Source organism: Xenopus tropicalis, chromosome 5, assembly GCF_000004195.4.
Source record: "Xenopus tropicalis strain Nigerian chromosome 5, UCB_Xtro_10.0, whole genome shotgun sequence".
Taxonomy (NCBI): Eukaryota; Metazoa; Chordata; class Amphibia; order Anura; family Pipidae; genus Xenopus; species Xenopus tropicalis.
The window spans coordinates 20,278,813-20,298,538 of NC_030681.2; the positions used below are offsets into that span (position 1 = coordinate 20,278,813).

At 40.1% G+C, this 19,726-nt stretch overlaps 1 protein-coding gene across 1 annotated transcript in view; it reads left to right on the top strand.

Moving 5' to 3' along the window:
* The window catches only part of ttc7a (tetratricopeptide repeat domain 7A), a 232,863-nt gene that overhangs the window by 80,262 nt on the left and 132,875 nt on the right, over window positions 1–19,726 (top strand). Inside the window, exons 13-14 of the mRNA XM_031902470.1 lie at window positions 15,096–15,153; window positions 16,223–16,295. Of these exons, the coding sequence (XP_031758330.1) occupies window positions 15,096–15,153; window positions 16,223–16,295 (131 nt within the window). The remainder of the gene's footprint in view (window positions 1–15,095; window positions 15,154–16,222; window positions 16,296–19,726) is intronic.

Genomic DNA, 19,726 nt, shown 5'->3' on the forward strand with positions numbered 1-19,726 from the left:
TCCCCACCACACACAACAAGGCCTGGAGATACAAACAGGCCAAAATTAAGGGAAGGCAAGCAGAAGAGTGTCCCCCGACACTACCATCGCACCCTAGGCACGTGCCCCTTCTGCCTACCCCTAGTTCCGGCCCTGGAGGGGAGAATGAGAAATGCTTGATACAAAAGGTTTTTCTGCCACTAACATAACTACTAGAATAAAGAGAATACTGATATTAATTACAGCCATAAAAATGGATGTACCCCCCCCCCCTTTGAAGAGCTTCATAAACTGTATATAATGATATTACCAGCTCATGGCCCAGATTTGCATCCAGACCACTGATTTTCAGTTGAGTTGCTTTGCTGTCCTTGTTGTTAATGCTTTTATTTAAGCCTTCCATTGCAGCATTATCTTAGTCACTGTTTTTTTGTGAAATATCACCAGGTTAGGATGTCTTGCTCACTGTATCAAAAGGTATTCCGCAACAATCAGCCTGTCCCAAAATGTGTTCTACAGGACTTTTGTATACATGACCCTAAGTATGACTGTAGGTTTGTAGGTCAGGAATGACGCCCACTAAACTGTTCTCATTTATGTGGGAATTTACTGTAATATGGTGAGGGGAGGGCACCAATGGGGGCTCACTTTACTTTCTTGAAGTGCCCTCCTTATCATAAACTGGCTTCATACATAAAGCATGAAGGATTCTGAAACATACATGTTTATGTTTTATTTCTATTGTTTTTCTTTTTGAAATTACACTTTCTTTTTAATGTCCTGTTGTGCATCATAGTTGGTTTATCATGCATAGCTTCTAGAGATTAAAAGGGGGTTAGAAACAGACGTGTTTCCCTACAATATACTCTGCCCTTACAAACTGGAAATATCATTATCAAATTTTGCAGGTTTAGTTCATTTATAAATTTAAGGACATTTTAGAAAATACTCTTTCTTGAAGAATCCGCTTGCATTATCCATACATTTAATCCTCTTTCATTCCCTGTCCCCACTCAGCTTGAGTCAGTTTTTATTGTGCCCTAGCCTACCTGATGTTTCTAATCCAATCTGCCTTGAAAGTCTTGTTCTAGTCCCCTGTGTCCTGTGGCTTTTCTGCCCTTTGTACTGCGTATGACGCACTCTTGGCTTTGAAATGCCTGGATCTGGAGTAATAAATTCTGATCTTCGATGTCCTTTGAAGAAAGGCAGTCAAGGGGCTTCTTTTCTAAAAACCATATTGATGACATGAAAACCTCAAAGAGTCAGATCTACTGGACCCTATATTATCACTAGGGGTTAGGTGAGAGGGGGCAGGGATCCCTATTACTTTCAGTGCATTTGCATCCTGGGGATTGAGAGCACCGTACGAGCTACAGCCTTTCAGCCTTGATTATGGTGAATATTAGACAATGTGTACCTTTTATATATATATATATATATATATATATATATACACACACAGTTACAAAAGAATTAATGATTTCAGCTATGGGATCTATTATCTACAAACCCTTTATCTATAAAGTCAGGGCTGCCATCAGAAATCACGGGGCCCCGTACAACAAAATTATCAGGGCCCCCCAAAGGCCTAATGGTTAAAAACCAGAACACATATTGGTGGCCATGGGTACCGTGTAACCAACAAGAGGGAGACGTGACAACAGCAGTGCTAATGGTTATGGCACAAGGGGAGACTGGGGGAACTGTTGGCTACTTTATAATAAAGTTCCCAAGCATTGCCATATCCTGCAGAGTTTTATGGACACATGCATGTCCTCAGTTCTGTCTGTCTGTCTATCTGTCAACACTTTACTTCCAAGCTTTCCTATATTCGAACCATTGCTTTAGCTGTAAAAATAGAATTCCAGAAGATAATGTGCACGTTATTTAAAGCTAATGTGTGATGCAAACGTGGGCTATAATTAAGCTCCAGAGATCAAGTAAAGGAAATAAACCAATTATAACAGTTCTTACATAAGCATTAAGCAAACTTTCCAGTCCCCTGTCAGACGGTGCTACTGACACTGTTGCTAAATGGATCCTGTAATTCTCCTTTGCTGCCTTATAATAAATGTGAAAGTAAAATGTAGAAAATGATTTACAATTGAAATAGTAAGTGCTTTACATGGTCAACTGTGGACAACAACACTGGAATTCATTAAATGAAGCATCAGGGTTAAAATAAAACTACACCCCCAAACAATGTAGGTCTCTCTAAAAATATACTGCATAAACAGCTCGTATGTAAAACCCTGCTTCATCTAAATAAACCATTTTCATAAAAATATACTTTTTAGTAGTATGTGCCATTGGGTAATCCTAAATAGAAAACTGCTATTTTAAGAATTAATGGCCGCCCCCTGGGATCATAGGATTCACAGTGCACACAAACATACATGCTAGGCCCCATCAGCCAATGAATGTACAGAGTTCTGTCTTCCTACTCCCACACTTCTTCCTGTTACAGTTAGAGCTGCATTATTTCCTGTCAGCTGATCTCTGAGGGAGACCACAGCCCAGCACTAAATGGCGGCTCAAGGGAAAGGATGTAAAAGGGCAATATTTACTGATATACAGGTCCTTTTCAAAAAATTAGCATATTGTGATAAAGTTCATTATTTTCTGTAATGTACTGATAAACATTAGACTTTCATATATTTTAGATTCATTACACACAACTGAAGTAGTTCAAGCCTTTTCTTGTTTTAATATTGATGATTGTGGCATGAAAACCCAAAATTCCTATCTCAAAAAATTAGCATATTTCATCCGCCCAATAAAAGAAAAGTGTTTTTAATACAAAAAAAGTCAACCTTCAAATAATTATGTTCAGTTATGCACTCAATACTTGGTCGGGAATCCTTTTGCAGAAATGACTGCTTCAATGTGGCGTGGCATGGAGGCAATCAGCCTGTGGCACTGCTCAGGTGTTATGGAGGCCCAGGATGCTTCAATAGCGGCCTTAAGCTCATCCAGAGTGTTGGGTCTTGTGTCTCTCAACTTTCTCTTCACAATATCCCACAGATTCTCTATGGGGTTCAGGTCAGGAGAGTTGGCAGGCCAATTGAGCACAGTAATACCATGGTCAGTAAACCATTTACCACTGGTTTTGGCACTGTGAGCAGGTGCCAGGTCATGCTGAAAAATGAAATCTTCATCTCCATAAAGCTTTTCAGCAGATGGAAGCATGAAGTGCTCCAAAATCTCCTGATAGCTAGCTGCATTGACCCTGCCCTTGATAAAATACAGTGGACCAACACCAGCAGCTGACATGGCACCCCAGACCATCACTGACTGTGGGTACTTGACACTGGACTTCAGGCATTTTGGCATTTCCCTCTCCCCAGTCTTCCTCCAGACTCTGGCACCTTGATTTCCGAATTACATACTTTGGACCACTGAGCAACAGTCCAGTGCTGCTTCTCTGTAGCCCAGGTCAGGCGCTTCTGCCGCTGTTTCTGGTTCAAAAGTGGCTTGACCTGGGGAATGCAGCACCTGTAGCCCATTTCCTGCACACGCCTGTACACGGTGGCTCTGGATGTTTCTACTCCAGACACAGTCCACTGCTTCCGCAGGTCCCCCAAGGTCAGGAATCGGTCCTTCTCCACAATCTTCCTCAGGGCCCAGTCACCTCTTCTCGTTGTGCAGCGTTTTCTGCCACACTTTTTCCTTCCCACAGACTTCCCACTGAGGTGCCTTGATACAGCACTCTGGGAACAGCCTATTTGTTCAGAAATTTCTTTCTGTGTCTTACCCTCTTGCTTGAGGGTGTCAATGATGGCCTTCTGGACAGCAGTCAGGTTGGCAGTCTTACCCATGATTGCGGTTTTGAGTAATGAACCAGGCTGGGAGTTTTTAAAAGCCTCAGGAATCTTTTGCAGGTTTTTAGAGTTAATTAGTTGATTCAGATGATTAGGTTAATAGCTCGTTTAGAGAACCTTTTCATGATATGCTAATTTTTTGAGATAGGAATTTTGGGTTTTCATGAGCTGTATGCCACAATCATCAATATTAAAACAAGAAAAGGCTTGAACTACTTCAGTTGTGTGTAATGAATCTAAAATATATGAAAGTCTAATGTTTATCAGTACATTACAGAAAATAATGAACTTTATCACAATATGCTAATTTTTTGAAAAGGACCTGTATATATATATATTCAGGTTGGCGAGATTCTTTAATAGGCCACTTAACATGATATAAACTATCTGTTGGTTAAGTATTCATTGTGGGGGTATAGTTTTCATTTAAGTGTCTGGCTGCAGCTGCTAAAGCTAATAAAATCTTGTCTTGTATAAAAATGTATTAGTGCAAAAAATGACAGTTACTTTATATTCACAAAAGCAGGGCTTTGCTTTGGGTGCCAGTCAGGGCCAGACCCTGGAATTCAGTGGTATACTATAGAGGAAGCAGACCCCGCAGGGGGTCCAGACCAGGGGGCTGCTTACTCATTAGTTGTAAGTCTTCTCTCCCCGCTCGGAATGGTAGAGTGGCTGGGAAGTGAAGACTCACTGGGCTCTTCCAAAGATTCTTTTTGGCCCGGTGCACACTAGTTACGCCACTGCTGGCATTTCAAGTACCCAGAGGCCCAAACAGCCCCCCAGCAGCCCAATAAATAGTGACTGTCTATGGCATCTTACAGCAGCCCCTCTGGCATTTGCCAGAACCCACAGATTGTCAGTCTGGGCCTGGTGCCAATACACCAAAAATACACCAGTTAATTTGCAAGATAAAAGAAGGGCAAATCAAGTTTTTAAGGTGCGGGAGAGCTCAAGTCATGTACATAATCTGGCCCATATGGGTTTGTCTTTTAAAGGAGAAGGAAAGGCATTTTGGCATTTTACTGCCAATAGATTCGCCACATTAGTACCACCTAGAACGCTATTTATTCTGCAGACAGCTTTACTATACCTGAGTAAAGAGCCCTAGAATCTCCCTCTGATAGCAGCTGCTATTTTAGCTTGGTCTTGGTAGCTTCCTGCTGCAGTTATAGCCCTTGGAAGCTCAGATCACACATTCCTAAGGGTGGGGGAAGTGAGTTCTTAGCATTCTTATGGGAGAGGGGAGCAGGAGAAGGGAGGGGGAGAGGGAGAGAACTGAGCAGACTCGTGCCCCAAACCTGAAGCCTGAGCCCTAAAAGAGAGGAAGTGAGATACTGAAGAACATGTTTACAAAAAGGAGACAAGAAATCCTGTGTTTCTTTTAATAGAGGACGCAGTGCAGCGTTTCTGTGAGTGCTTATGGCTGTATTTACATAGACCTTTCTGATAAAGCTTACTTAGTTTTTACCTTTCCTTCTCCTTTAATTAGAGAAAAGGCACCTTAGAGGCAATATGATTAATATGTATATGTATATACATCCAAGGTCACTGCAGCGATGTCTCAGGAGAACTATTTATTCCCTTTACTGTACAAGGGGGAGGAAAAGAGATCTACAAGAACATGAACACTTCCCAGTATATTGTGCCCATATCATGTCAAGGACCCAGTGTTCTGTGGCAGGTGTTCTATATTCAGAGCTATTTGTTGAACGCTATAGGTGTTAAAGTAACACAAGATTCTGCTTTAAAGAAAGGTGAGTTTGGTTGTTACATGCACAATGGAGAAGCGACAAATAGGCAACTCTTGCTGATGCTAAATGGAGCACTTAGAGTTCTGAGCAGCTGTACTGCTCAATGTACTGTGTATTATAAAACGACCAGTCCCATTGTGGATTGATATGAGATCAGTATACTTACTGATCACTACCCCTTTAAAGGACAATGAAAGGTTAATATAAATTAAAAGTAAGTCTAAAGGCATTCTTTTTAAGTACTTACTGCATATCTAAATTCCCAGATCCCTGCTTGCTTCTCTGAGATATGGTGCTGGCAGCCTACAGCAGTGTGAAGCCTACAGTGACATCACTGAAATCTCTCTCCCCTTCCTGTAGGTGCCAGCGACAGCCTTCCTATTCTCTGAGCATGTGTGTAACTTGATCCTGTCTGCTGTTCTGAGCTACACATGCCCACCAGCCAATCAGAAGTGGATCTGCCAGAGGGGAGGGGGGGAGGGAATGAAACACATGTGCAGTATGAAGCAAGGAGGGAAAGGAAGGGAGAATACCTTTTTAGAGATGGCTGCCTGTTCTAGAAAATTATTTGATTTCTTCTTTTGACAGTTCCAAATGGGGGTCACTGACCCCAACATCTAAAAAAACAAATGCGGTTACAATTTTATTGTTGTTGCTACTTTTTATTACTCATCTTGATATGAAATCCTATTCATATTCACATTCCAGCCTCTGATTTAAATCATTGCCTGGTTGCTAGGGTAATTTGGATGCTAGCAACTTAATAGCTGCTGAAATTCAGACCTTGAGAGCTGCTGAATATAAAGCTAAATAATGCAAAAACCACACTTGCTCACATTGGGGTCCCAGTTGATCCCACAGGTGCTCAGTTGGCCTTCCCCAAAATTTGCCAAAAGGTAGAAAGCAAAGAATTGTCACCAATATCATTATAGGATGTAGTTTCACCTGTTTTGGCCAATAGACAATTCCAGTAACAGGAAGGGCCATATAGTGCCTAGTTAGCTTTCCCTTCCGAGTTATTCCCCCTGTACAGGTATAGGACCCTTTATCCGGAAACCCATTATCCAGAAAGTTCTGAATTGCGGAAAGGCCATCTCCCATACACTCCATTTGAATCAAATAATTCAGAATTTTAAAACTGATTTCCTTTTTCTCTGTAATAATAAAACAGTACCTGTACTTGATCCCAACTAAGATATAATTACCCCTTATTGGGGGCAGAACAGCCCTATTGGGTTTATTTAATGGTTAAATGATTCCCTTTTTTCTGTAATAATAAAACAGTACCTGTACTTGATCCCAACTAAGATATAATTACCCCTTATTGGGGGCAAAATAATCCTATTGGGTGTAAATACTGTTTAAATAATTTTTTTAGTAGACTTAAGGTAGGATATCTGAATTACGGAAAGACCCCTTATATGGAAAACCTCATGTCCCCAACATTCTGGATAACAGGTCCCATACCTGCACTAAACAATTAAATCTGTATATTCCTGTCGTGATAGTCTGCCATCTGATATTAGTAGCAGCAGACAGACATTGTCAATGATTTTTATTGTAATGTTCTTTATACTAGGAGGAGGGAGCTGGGATATGGCAATAGGCTTTAAAAAAACCTGGAAAAGAACTAAGTGCAATTAACTTGTCTTGTGCGCAGAGAGGAGATGTCATCCATGAATAAAAGTACAATTTATAATTTAATAGTATAGTAGAGATAAGAGGTTGTAAAGAAGGGAAAGAGTGTGACAGCTAGGCCTGTACCCTATAGTGTAATTATCCCATTTTCCAATTTATGAAGCAGCCATAAAGAAGGCTGTTGCAAGTGTATTCTTTTCAATATTACTAGCAATTAAAATTATTGTTACAGCACCTGTAGATAAGTGAACGCGGGGAACTGTGGATTATGAAAATGCTAAATGTTTATATAGATAATTTTACTGAGTGTCAGGGCCACATAGCAGTCTTGACATTGGGGATCAGGCAGAAGTCCAATAACTGGGTATTAAGGGTTAATGAGTCTCTTCAGCCAAAGTCCATGGCTGACAGCAATAAGAATGGTCAGAAATAAGTGTGAAACTGGCTAATTAGCACTGAATTGGAGACAATGATAGCACAGCCAGGAAGAGCTAAAATCAGGCACTGAAACCTTCAGAGTCCATTCACTTCAGAATTCTATCCCTGAATTATTCCATAACATAACAATCTCTCAATTTCTTTAAGAAAAAATTATATAAATTATATTTTTTAGAGCCTAGAGTCTCGTCTAGTCCTTTGCTTAAAGGCCAATGCCCAAACGGGGTGCGCTTTTGCCCTCCAATTTGTGCCTGTTACCCACCCACATAGACTGTAAGACCTCCTTCCTACTGTGCCTTATACCACTTGTTCTCTGTGTATTTATACTTATTTATTATAATGTTTATTATACTTATTTATTGTATTTATTTTAATGCTTGTCCTCCCTGTGTGTACATTTGTACTATGTAAGATTATGCAGTGCTATCCTTGTAGCGCTTTATAAATAAAGTTATACCTCCCAACATTTGAATAATACAAAGAGGGACAAAAAGAAATGCTGTATGTAGTGTGGCGACATTTTGACCACGCCCATTTTTGTGACCACACCCCTAAAACCCAATCCCATTTTACAAAATTTGACAGGTTATGTAAAGTTTAAACCCATTTCTGGGGGTTTGGGGGTCTTGTTTTATGTGTTATTTAAGTTTTGCTAATGAAGGTGAAATTGCCCTTTAAGCTGCAAGTCTCGGTTCCCCCAAGAGACCTGTTTAGCTTATTAGTTACAATTGTATCTCAGTGCAGGAGTTGAGTATGCTGGATGAGCATGCTAGATAAGTAGCAAAAGCTACTTATTTAATTAAGTTGAGGAACTTTGTATCTTTTTTGACGGTCAGTGCAGGAGATCAAAGGGATATGAGGGGATTTTCATCCGGGACTACGGGTTGAGCTGTTGAAATCGGGACTGTCCTGCGAAAATCAGGACAGTTGGGAGGTATGACATACATAAATGACATCAGAGACTCAAGGAGTAAGCAGTAGTCCCATCATTAGTGATGAGCAAATTTTTTCACCAGGCGTGAATTCGCAGCGAATTTCTGCATTTCGCCATTGGAGAATTGTTTCGTGAAACTTCTGTGAAAATTCGCTGTGGAAAAATTTGTTGTGCAGTTTTTTGTTTTTTTTGTCGCGCTTCAAATTGGGCGTGGTCGCATTAAAAAAAGAACGGGACGACAAAAAAAATTGAGCAACAAATGCAAATTTCTCGCCGTTTCACAAATTTTATGGTGAAGCGAAACAGGACAGATTCGCTCATCACTACCCATCATGCCTGCTTCTATGAAATGAATTAGATTATTGCCATTATTATGTTAAAAAGTACAGTTCAAGCTGGAGGAAAAGAAAGGTTCTGCATTAAATACTTAACCTGCATTGTAGGGTTTGCTTTGTAAAACAAAAAAATCACATGCCAAAGCAAATCAGGTTGTGACCCTTAAGTCTAAAGGGAATGCTTCTAGATCTGGTTTCTCCAGACTAAACAGGCTCTGGGGCTTAATGAAGAATTCACACTTACATGTTTTGTATAATTGAATCTGTCAGCACATTGCACAGGCCTGTACTCTGCATATATTTCTATATATACTATGTGTAATTGCTTATGTCAAGTTTTGTTTAAGTTTTTATCATCATGAAAGTTTCTTTATAAGCACAATTGAGCTTGCTGAGGGTATGGGCGGAACAGAGTTCTAGTAATAACGCCCTCAGTTAGCATTTAAAATATATGGGTTTGGATAATGCAATGTATGTAGAAGTAGTGGGTGAAGAAGGCAGGGCAGTATCTAGGTGTAGATCTTCAGGAGGAGTGGGGCACAGTTCTCATTGAATCTGCAGGCAGACAAGTGAGGAAGATAAAGGAGGAGTGAGGGACAGCTTGGAAAACCACTGATAAAAGGCGGCCATATTCAGTCAGATTTTGAAGTGGGTGGGGAAATGGGTGGAGTATTGGTGGGTCTGGCCTTATAAAGGGTGATCCGTCAGCAGAGAGGGTGAGGGAAGGGAGGGATTCATAAGGTGTTACAAATTTTACCAGCAATTACACTGTTGGTAAATTTGTTATTCCAACTGGGTGGGTCAAGGCAACTGGTCACATTAGTAACAAGCAGCAGAAATTATTGGTTCAGTTGCTGTAATGATATAAAAATAGCATACCAATATCAATAAAATAAAATTGTTTAGGAAAAATACATCACTTCCTGTTTCCTGTACATACTGCTTCCTCCATGAGAGGATATTGCATTGTGAGGATATTGCATTTTGTTATACAACAAAACAATGACACTGTTTTACACAGTCTCCGTGGATAGCATATCGTATGGTTAAAACAATCGTCAAAAGATTATTTATCTGAGATAAATCTGCCACCTTAATTAGATTTAAATGTACAAACCAGATTAGATTAAATGTACTGAGGATGGATCGGGAGAGTGTGAATCAGGGTGAATCATTGATCTACATTGGGGTTATTTAAAGGAGAAGGAAAGGCTAATAAAGAGTTAATCTCAAGCTGCAGGCATATCTTCAGTTCTCTCAATAGTGCCCTTAAGTCTCCCCATATTTCTCCCGTTCAGATGATCAGAAGCCTCATAGGAGAAAAAAATGCTGAGCTTTGTATAGAAAGTTCCCATAATGCCTCACTCCTGCACAGAGACCAAGACCCGTGTATAGTGATGAGTGAATCTGTCCTGTTTCGCTGATGAAGTCGCAAATCTTTGAAAAGATTCGCGAAACGGCGAAAAATTCCCGAAATGGCGTAAATGTTGCCCGTCAAAAAAAATTGTCGCCCGTGACTATTCTTTTGTCGTCCGCAGCTATTCTTTTGTTGCCCGCGGCTATTCTTTTGTTGCGCGGCTAATCTTTTGTCGCCCACAGCTATACTTTTGTCGCCCAAGGCTATTCTTTTGTCGCGCGGCTATTCTTTTGGCACGCGGCTATTCTTTTGTTGTCCACGGCTATTCTTTTGTTGCCCGAGGCTATTCTTTTGTCCTGCGGCTATTCTTTTCATGCCTGCGACTATTCTTTTTTGACGCGCAACTATTCTTTTGACGTGGGCGACAATTTTTGGACGTGCATCAAATTTTTATGCAGCAAATTTTTTCATCTGTTTCGCGAAACAATCCGCCAGTGGCGAAACGTGGAAATTCGCCGCGAATCCATACCTGCCGAAACATTTCGCCCATCACTACCTGTGTATATGTTCAGTTTGTAAGACTATGAGGAAACTTCCTGCTCATTGGCTCAGATCCACATTCCTAAGGAGTGTGACACACAGGGAGATTAGTCGCCGCACAACAAATCTTCCTTGTCATGGGCGACTAATCTCCCCGAAATGCCATCCCACCGGCTAGAATGTAAATCGCCGGTGGGATGGCATACGTGGTGGCGCGGTTTGCTGAAGTCGCCAATGTTGCCTTGCGAGGAAACTTCAGGGACTTTGGCAAACCGCGGCATCGTGTATGCCAACCCACCGGTGATTTATATTTTTGTGCCATGGTTAAACTTCTCAAATAAATAAAAAAAAATAAATAGAAGAAAATGCAGTAGAATAATGAATGCATTCTGTTCTGCGGATTATTTAATACAGGTATCGGACCTGTTACCCAGAATACTCGGGACCTGGCTTTTCTGGATAAGGGCTCTTTCCGTAATTTGGATTACTTTACTTTGCGAAAAAATCATTTAAACATTAAATATACCAAACAGTATTGTTTTCCAACGCAAATTCATGCAGTTTATCAGTTTACCATCAAGTACAAGCTACGGTTTTATTATTACAGAGATAACGGAACTTTTTAAATTGGAAGTAGGAGCTTTCTGGATAAAGGGTTTCCAGATAACAGATCCCATACCTGTACTAGAGAGGCTGTGAAGCAAAAATAGTTTTAATAATAATATTACATAAAGCAGAACTTGTTAGTTAATTCAAGCAAATGTTTGTGGGAAAATAAATGACACATTTACATCTGCGTGTGAGTCAAGATGCCGCGCTAAGCACCTCTACAGCATAGAAATAGTTCCGCTGGTCTAATTGCTCATTCTGTCTAAAAACGGATACACCGCTCATAATATAAACCTGTCAAAACCTGTTAACGTTTTCCATTTAGCACTTTCTTTGCATGACGCCCATGTATAATGGGCGAAGTGCTGGCACCTGGTAAATCAAAATCTGCCATTTATTGCCAGCGCTTAATAGAATGAACGATGATTACAGGATCCCATAAACAGCAAATGGAACGTGTGTGTACAAGACAGTAAAATATTCCGCTTGCGCCGAAACCCGGCGCTTTGATGAATTCTTTGAAGGGGCGCCGCTCACTGGCACTTTAATTATGCACGTTACGTAAGTCCCTGAGAGTTATTTGCTTACAGGAAAGTCAAGGTTGTGGTAATTGGTAATTAAACAGATGGAGAAATAAATTGCATACTGTATATGTGGTTTTTTTTTTTTTTATTTAAATAAAAACAAGGAATTTCTGGTGGTGAAATCATGGGAAAATGTTTCATTTCTTAAAAGGTTTTATTTTATATGCTTTCTGGCACCTTATACATAATTTTATACATATAATTTATATATATACAGGCAGGGTTGGACTGGGGGGTGCAGGGCCTACAGGGGCTGCCACGGTAGGGGCCCCGAACCCCCCCAAGGGACCCCCGCTGTGGTCCCCACACACCCCCGGCCCATGCCGCTCACCCAAGCCCCTCCCCCGAACGCACATAATGGAGAGGGAGACCTGTGGGTCCCGGACCGCCCAGCAGGGATCTGTTCTGGGCCAGCGCGGCCCGCTTGTTTTTTTCCCAATGTCCATCTGGCCCAGTCAGACCCTGTATACAGGTATAGGACCTGTTATACAGAATGCTCAGGACCTGGATAAAGGATCTTTCTGTAATTTGGATCACCATACGTTAAACCTACTAAAAAATCTTTTAAAAAATAAACCCAATAGGATTTTTTTGGCTCCACTAACGATTAATTATATCTTAGTTGGGATCAAGTATAAGCTACTATTTTATTATTACAAAGAAAAAGGTAATGCATTTTTAAAAATTTGAATTATTTGTTTAAAATGGAGTCTATGGGAGATGGCCTTCCCATAATTCATAACTTTCTGGATAATGTGATTCCAGATACGAGATCTCACACCAGTATATATCTATATATATAGCTATAGATATAAACTGGTGTATCTATCTATCATCTATCTATCTATCTATCTATCATTTACAGTATCTATCTATATGTCTATCTGTCTGTCTATCATCTATCTAGCTATCTATCATAAATCTATAGTAAAACAAAGTAGAAAGGAGAGACCTTTTTTGTATTTAGTAGGCCTAGGACCGGAGAAATGGAGGGACAGGGCCATGAATGGGCTAGGAGGAGGACCCGGGAAGTGTTAGGGCAAGGGATTATGGGAATTGTAGTCCAGCTGTGATTGAATAGAGGGTAAGGGGAGGAAATAAAAGGGGTGAGCACAGGGGAGTTGGCGCCAATTTACCTAAACAGCCCCGCCCATCCACCCTATGGGGAAGCACTAGTCGCAGCAATGGGATGAGGAATAAGTGGCAGGAGTTAGTCAGTAGAAGAAATAGCGGAAGTTGTGCAGGTCAGAGGCTAGGGGTGGCGGTGATTAGACAGTGGTAAAAGGGGAGGGACAAAAGATAAGGGGAGGAGTCTCTGAAATTTGTTATGCTTGTTAACAAGGTATCTCCACAGGAGCAGCCTTCAGCGACTAGGGGTGGAGATCCCGCTGGATAGGGTTATATATTAACGTGATGGTATTGTTACATGATTGTTAATTACTGTATATATTTGAGTATAAGCCTAGTTTTTCAGCACCCAAAATGTGCTGAAAAAGTCACCCTCGGCTTATACTCGAGTCGGGTGCCATGGGTCCCTCCAGACTAGCACCCTGTGTCCTTTGTGTGCAAATTAGGCCACCCACAAGACGCTCCATTGCCCTGGCCCGCTCCCATTTCACCTCCATCTAGCATCCTCATCTGCCCCATTCTGCACTAGACATTGCACTTTATATTCTGTATAATCTATATATAGTTTTGAATGATTTTAACTCTGTGTTTTAGCTGGGTTGCTGATTGAGCTAAGGGGTGTAGTACTCTTAAGGTATCATTGTTGATACCATATTGTTTTTGTTGACCCTCTTCTCCACTTACAGAGTTAATTTACTGTTTTTCTTTGAAATAAATATTTAAAAACATATACCCCACTGATGCCTCAATTAATGTAATCTTATTGGTATTTATTTTGATTATTGAAACTTAGCAGTAGCTGCTGCATTTCCCACCCTAGGCTTATACTCGAGTCAATAAGTTTTTCCAGTTTTCTTAGGTAAAATTAGGTACCTCGACTTATATTTGGATCGGCTTATACTCGAGTATATACAGTATATGCAATAAACTTGGCTGAGGCCTTTTCAACCCACACAGAGTCTGAGTGTTAATAAAAGGAAAGGGGGTGGAGAGTTTGGGGAAAGGGTCAAGACTTGACCCTGCCCATGTCAGGGAACTTTTTGGATAATATAGCCTTCCATTTATCCCTTCTTTATTAACACAAATATATTCAGCGGCAACATATTTCACAGCTCTGTACATTAGGAAGGGTATATGCAGGTATGGGACATATTGTCCGAATGCTTGGGATCTGGGGTTTTCCAGATAAGAGGTCTTTCTGTAATTTGGATAAGTAGTAAATCTACTAGAAAATAATTTGATCAAATAAACCAAATAGAATTTTTCTGCCTCAGTCATTATAAATCCAGTAAATGCACTCAATATAATGATACTGCCTGACTCTTGAGGATTGTAAATTGCTCCCGAGTAGTTTACAGATATAATACCCTGTCAATACCCTACACAATCACTACATTTGTGATTTCTCCAGAACAGCTCTGTACATTAGGAAGGGTATATGCAGGTATGGGACCTATTATCCAAATGCTTGGGATCTGGGCTTTTTCAGATAAGGGGTCTTTCCGTAATTTAGATAAGTAGTAAATTTACTAAAAAACAATTTGATCAAATAAACGATATAGGATTGTTTTGACTCCAATGAGGAGTAATTGTATCCTAGTTAGGACCAAGTTCTAGGTACTGTTTTATTATTACAGAGAAAAATCATTTTAAAATTAGAATTTTTTGATTAAAATGCAGTCTATGGGAGATGGACTTCCTGTAATTTTGAGCTTTCTGGATAATGGGTTTGTGGATCCCATATCTGCACATCCAACATACAAATACTGTACCTGCTTACTGTCTAAATGTAGCAAATGTAAATGAATCAGATCAGATCAAGGGCAACTGATACCAATCAGAGTCTTGTAAGACACTTTCTGTCATGCTGGGTTTATACCTAGAATCCTGTACTGCAAATTTTTGCCATTTTGCCAGCTTGAATTTACTATACACAAAAATGATTTTTAAAAAACTAAATATGTATTTTTCTTTTTTGCAGCCACGCAGAAATGCGCTCAAGATGATTTAAGTAAGAAAGCTCTTCAGGCTTTACAAAGGTAACATGCCTTTCAATAGGGGGGCACTTTCATACCATTCCCTTTGCCCAAGATATTATTGACAATAGATGTAAGTGTGAGCATTAGGCCTCAGTCATTATAAATCCAGTAAATGCACCCAATATAATCACACACTTCTCAGATTACCTTTGGTGCCATTCAACAAAATGCTTGTCTGCCTGACTCTGAGTCGTTTACAGATATAATTTTTGGTATTTTCCACTTAATAAGCAGTGGGGTAACCAGAGCAAACTGGGGAAAAACGCAACTGTGAATACCTTTACAATACATATTTAATTAACTACATTTGTGATTTCTCCAGCACAGATTCAAAAGTGGCTTTTATTATTATGAAGCTGTTACAACAAGAGAAATATATTTATATATTTCACAAGAGCCATGAATATCACATGCAATAAATCTTGAAAAGTGGCATTTATTGATGTCATAAGTTACCAGTGTTTAATGATGTTATTTATGTCACATGGCTCACTAAAACATGATGTACCCCCAGTTGTACAAGTTACCTAAGAGCTCCTTGACCCAAATAAAAGCGTTTGGTTTTCTCCCTCATGCCTTAAAGGATAACTCTTTGTTAAAAAGCCCTACACGACACAGAGACCCCTGAAATACCTATCAATGCAAGCTGTTCCTTTAAAAATTATGAATACATACCACTTTTATATGCTGAAATTGAGCTGCAAAACAGTTCTTCTCTTTCTGCATCATTTGAAATCCTGGTATGGGAGGTGGGACTAAAACATTGATGTTGCAAATTATAACAACTTCTCCACAGCTTACAGACAGCATGCAGGAACTACATAACCCACAATGCATTGCACTTTGATGTTCCCTTCCTTATTGACATCACGTGTGCAGGGAATTGTGGGACTGGGAGGATGCAGGCTGAAGGCAGGCTGAGGACAGTCGACTACTGTTGCATTTTGTTTGAGTCACAAAGTAGCCAGCCAAAGAATAAAGAATATTCTGCGGTTGCTACTGATTGAATGGCAGACAGAGACTACCCGGCATTTCAGCCTTCATACTTGTTTCTCTTCCTTTCCAACAGAGCTCATGAGTTAGATCCAGAGGACCCTCAGATTATTCTGTATCTCTCATTGCAACTGGGCCTTGTGAGGCAGGTGAGTGTTAGCCATCACTTCTGCACAACAACATTCTGTAATATGGATCTTGATATGATTAAAGAAAACGTATGTGTTAACCTTGAGATGCTACATGGATGGGCATAGTAATGTATACAAAGACTGCATAGACTTACATACTAGCATAATGATGGAAGTAGCCTTAAAGCAGCCATACATGGGCCAGTAAGGAACGCTCTCCAAACAATTAGCCCTCAGGGAGGGCTACACACCATATGACCATATTTCAGTTGTTCCGACTGTTCATATAAAGACCACAACTTGTGAGAAATTTTCAAACCTGCCCAGTTCCAGTACTGACTGATATCTGTAGTATATGGATATTAGTCTGGATCAGAGGGCCACCATAATGCCCTAAAGTGAACTTGGTTATTATTATTCACTTATTATTATGGCAAAGATCTGCTGTGCACCTTCCCACAACCCCATGTATCTTTTGGCTTCCACCAGCTTATCCCTCCTCTTGTTATAATTCTAGGCTAAAGCACAAGTGTAGGCCAGTGTCCCAGTGTGCATCCCCTATGCCATCAGCTGCTCAGCTGTGCTGCCTTTTTTGTGCCCACTTGCTTTCCGTACACTCAGTGAAGTTTTGTGCATAGTTTATTAGGGTCTTCAGCACAACATTATTAGTAAAGAACAGATCCTGCAAGAATGTCTGAAATGTCTATCTTTCAAATGGTGGCCATTGACCCCCCCCCCCGGCTTACATTTAGTTACTTATTTCTCTATTCAGACCCTCTTCTATTCATATTCCAGTCTCTTATTCAAACTACTCCCTGGTTGCTAAAGTAATTTGAACCCTAGCAACCAGATAACTGCTGAAATTCCAAACTGGAGACTTGCTGAACAAAATGTGTAATTAAAAAAAAACACAAGAGTAATATAAAATGAAGACCAATTGCAAATTGTCTCAGAATAGCATTCTCTACATTATACTAAAATGGTGAACAACCCCTTTAACATGACGGAAATAAGCAACTAGGCAGTGTTTCCCAAAAGGTAAAATATTGCTCGGGTATTCCGGATAAGGGCTCTTTCCGTAATTTGGATCTCCATAACTTAAGTCTACTAAAAAATAATAAAACATTAATTAAACTCAACAGGATTGCTTTGCATCCAATAAGGGTATTTGTATCTTAGTTGGGATCCATTACAAGGTACTGTTTTATTATTACAGAGAAAAGGGAATCATTTAACCATTAAATAAACCCAATAGGGCTGTTCTGCCCCCAATAAGGGGTAATTATATCTTAGTTGGGATCACGTACAGGTACTGTTTTATTATTACAGAGAAAAGGGAATCATTTAACCATTAAATAAACCCAATAGGGCTGTTCTGCCCCAATAAGGGGTAATTATATCTTAGTTGGGATCAAGTACAGGTACTGTTTTATTATTACAGAGAAAAGGGAATCATTTAACCATTAAATAAACCCAATAGGGCTGTTCTGCCCCCAATAAGGGGTAATTATATCTTAGTTGGGATCAAGTACAGGTACTGTTTTATTATTACAGAGAAAGGGGAATCATTTAACCATTAAATAAACCCAATAGGGCTGTTCTGCCCCCAATAAGGGGTAATTATATCTTAGTTGGGATAAAGTACAGGTACTGCCCCCAATAAGGGGTAATTATATCTTAGTTGGGATCCATTACAAGGTACTGTTTTATTACTACTGACAAAAAGGAAATCAGTTTTAAAATTCTGAATTATTTGATTAAAATGGAGTCTATGGGAGATGGGCTTTCCGTAATTTGGAACTTTCTGGAAAACAGGTTTGCGGATAAGGGATCCAATACCAGTAATAGGAAATAAGAGGAAGATGCACTTTGCTTTCTATATGAGGTGCATTTTCTTTATGGCTGGCACATTCCATGATATTCCAGACCAGGGTTAAAATCTTGAAATTTGATGTTGGCAGATCTGGTGGTTGAAGTGAATATATTGTGCAGCAAATGTATTCTTCACAGAAGTACAAATATTACTAAGCAGTTGGATATAAATGCAGTTGGCTTGTAGAGCAGTTGTTACTTGAGTCATCTTATTAATTCCTTTTTATTCAATCTTAAGCTTTGCTTAAATCACACACATTACCATTAATGATAACCAATGTTTCCTTTAAATAAAGCAGCGCTGTATTACATATAAGACACCCATTCCATCAGTTATGTCAGTTACACATTGCAGCAACTGCTAAAAATAAATCAGTATAAAATTGACAGAATAGAATGGCTATTAAAATTGTTCATAATATCTAAAGCTGCAGTGCACGGTGCTTCATACAGGCAATCCATTCTGGGAAAAGGTAAATACTGTTTTCCTCCTGAACCACCGATAAGACTCACAGACAATGCAGACAATAGAGGGGGTCACGTTATTGGTTTAAGGATACTTTATTTTGACCCCTGAAAGCAGCAGTCAGTATGTGGCTACCAAATAGCCAATCACAGTCCTTATTTGGCACCGCCAAAGAACTTTTATTATGCTTGTGTGGCTCCCCAACATGTCTGAGTTTGGCTCACAAAGTAAAAAAAGTTGGGGATCCCTGTTCTGTTCCCTGTTAATGTGTTTCTTCTTACAGTCACTAGTGGTGGATCTTTTCATCCACCACAGTGGAACACAGAAGAAACATAGCCCCTTATTTCCTATCTGACCATACTCACTGTGGTGCAGACAAGCACCAAATGTAGGTGGAACACATCAAGTTGTGTTTCCCCTGTGTTTGGCACTTGCTGATCCCCAGTGATTACTTACTAACGGAATAGCCTGGCTGAATTTCTTCCTGTTTTGAAATGCATGAAAAATCCACTGCATGGAAATGCAGGTAAAAACCCTGTGTGTAAAGGTGGCCATAACGGTAAGATTTACTTGTTTGGTGAGGTCACCAGATGAGCAAGTCTATCCTCCAATAGATGGGCCAAGAGATTACAATGTAGGGGATACAAAATTTGGAGCTAAGATGGCATCAGTGAGCCAACGTGGTCCCTGATCCGATGGGAACATTAAACTTGCCCGATTGACGCCTGGCCAATTCCGGTAGGCCCATACATGGGCAGATAAAGAGGCTTGATAAAGGGCTGGTTTAACCCCGAAACGTTGCTGTGTGCACTTGAGTAAAGTCACTTTTTTCTACAACATTTACGGAGTGCTGCTGTTTTTTCATTTTATCCTGGATATTGTTTTACCCTGGCTGAGGGTTCAGCTTGCACCTGGGGCTACAACTAGCCGGTTTGTCCATTGTGTAGCACACCTTAATCAATTTATACATGGGCAGATAAGCTACTGAATTGGTCTAAAGGTCTCGGCAGTTGAAATCTGCCCGTGTATGGACACCTGAAGATGCCCAAAGGATGTAGAAGCTGTGCAGGGGCAGCAGAAAATGTTTTTGGCTGGGGGTGCAAGGAGAGGG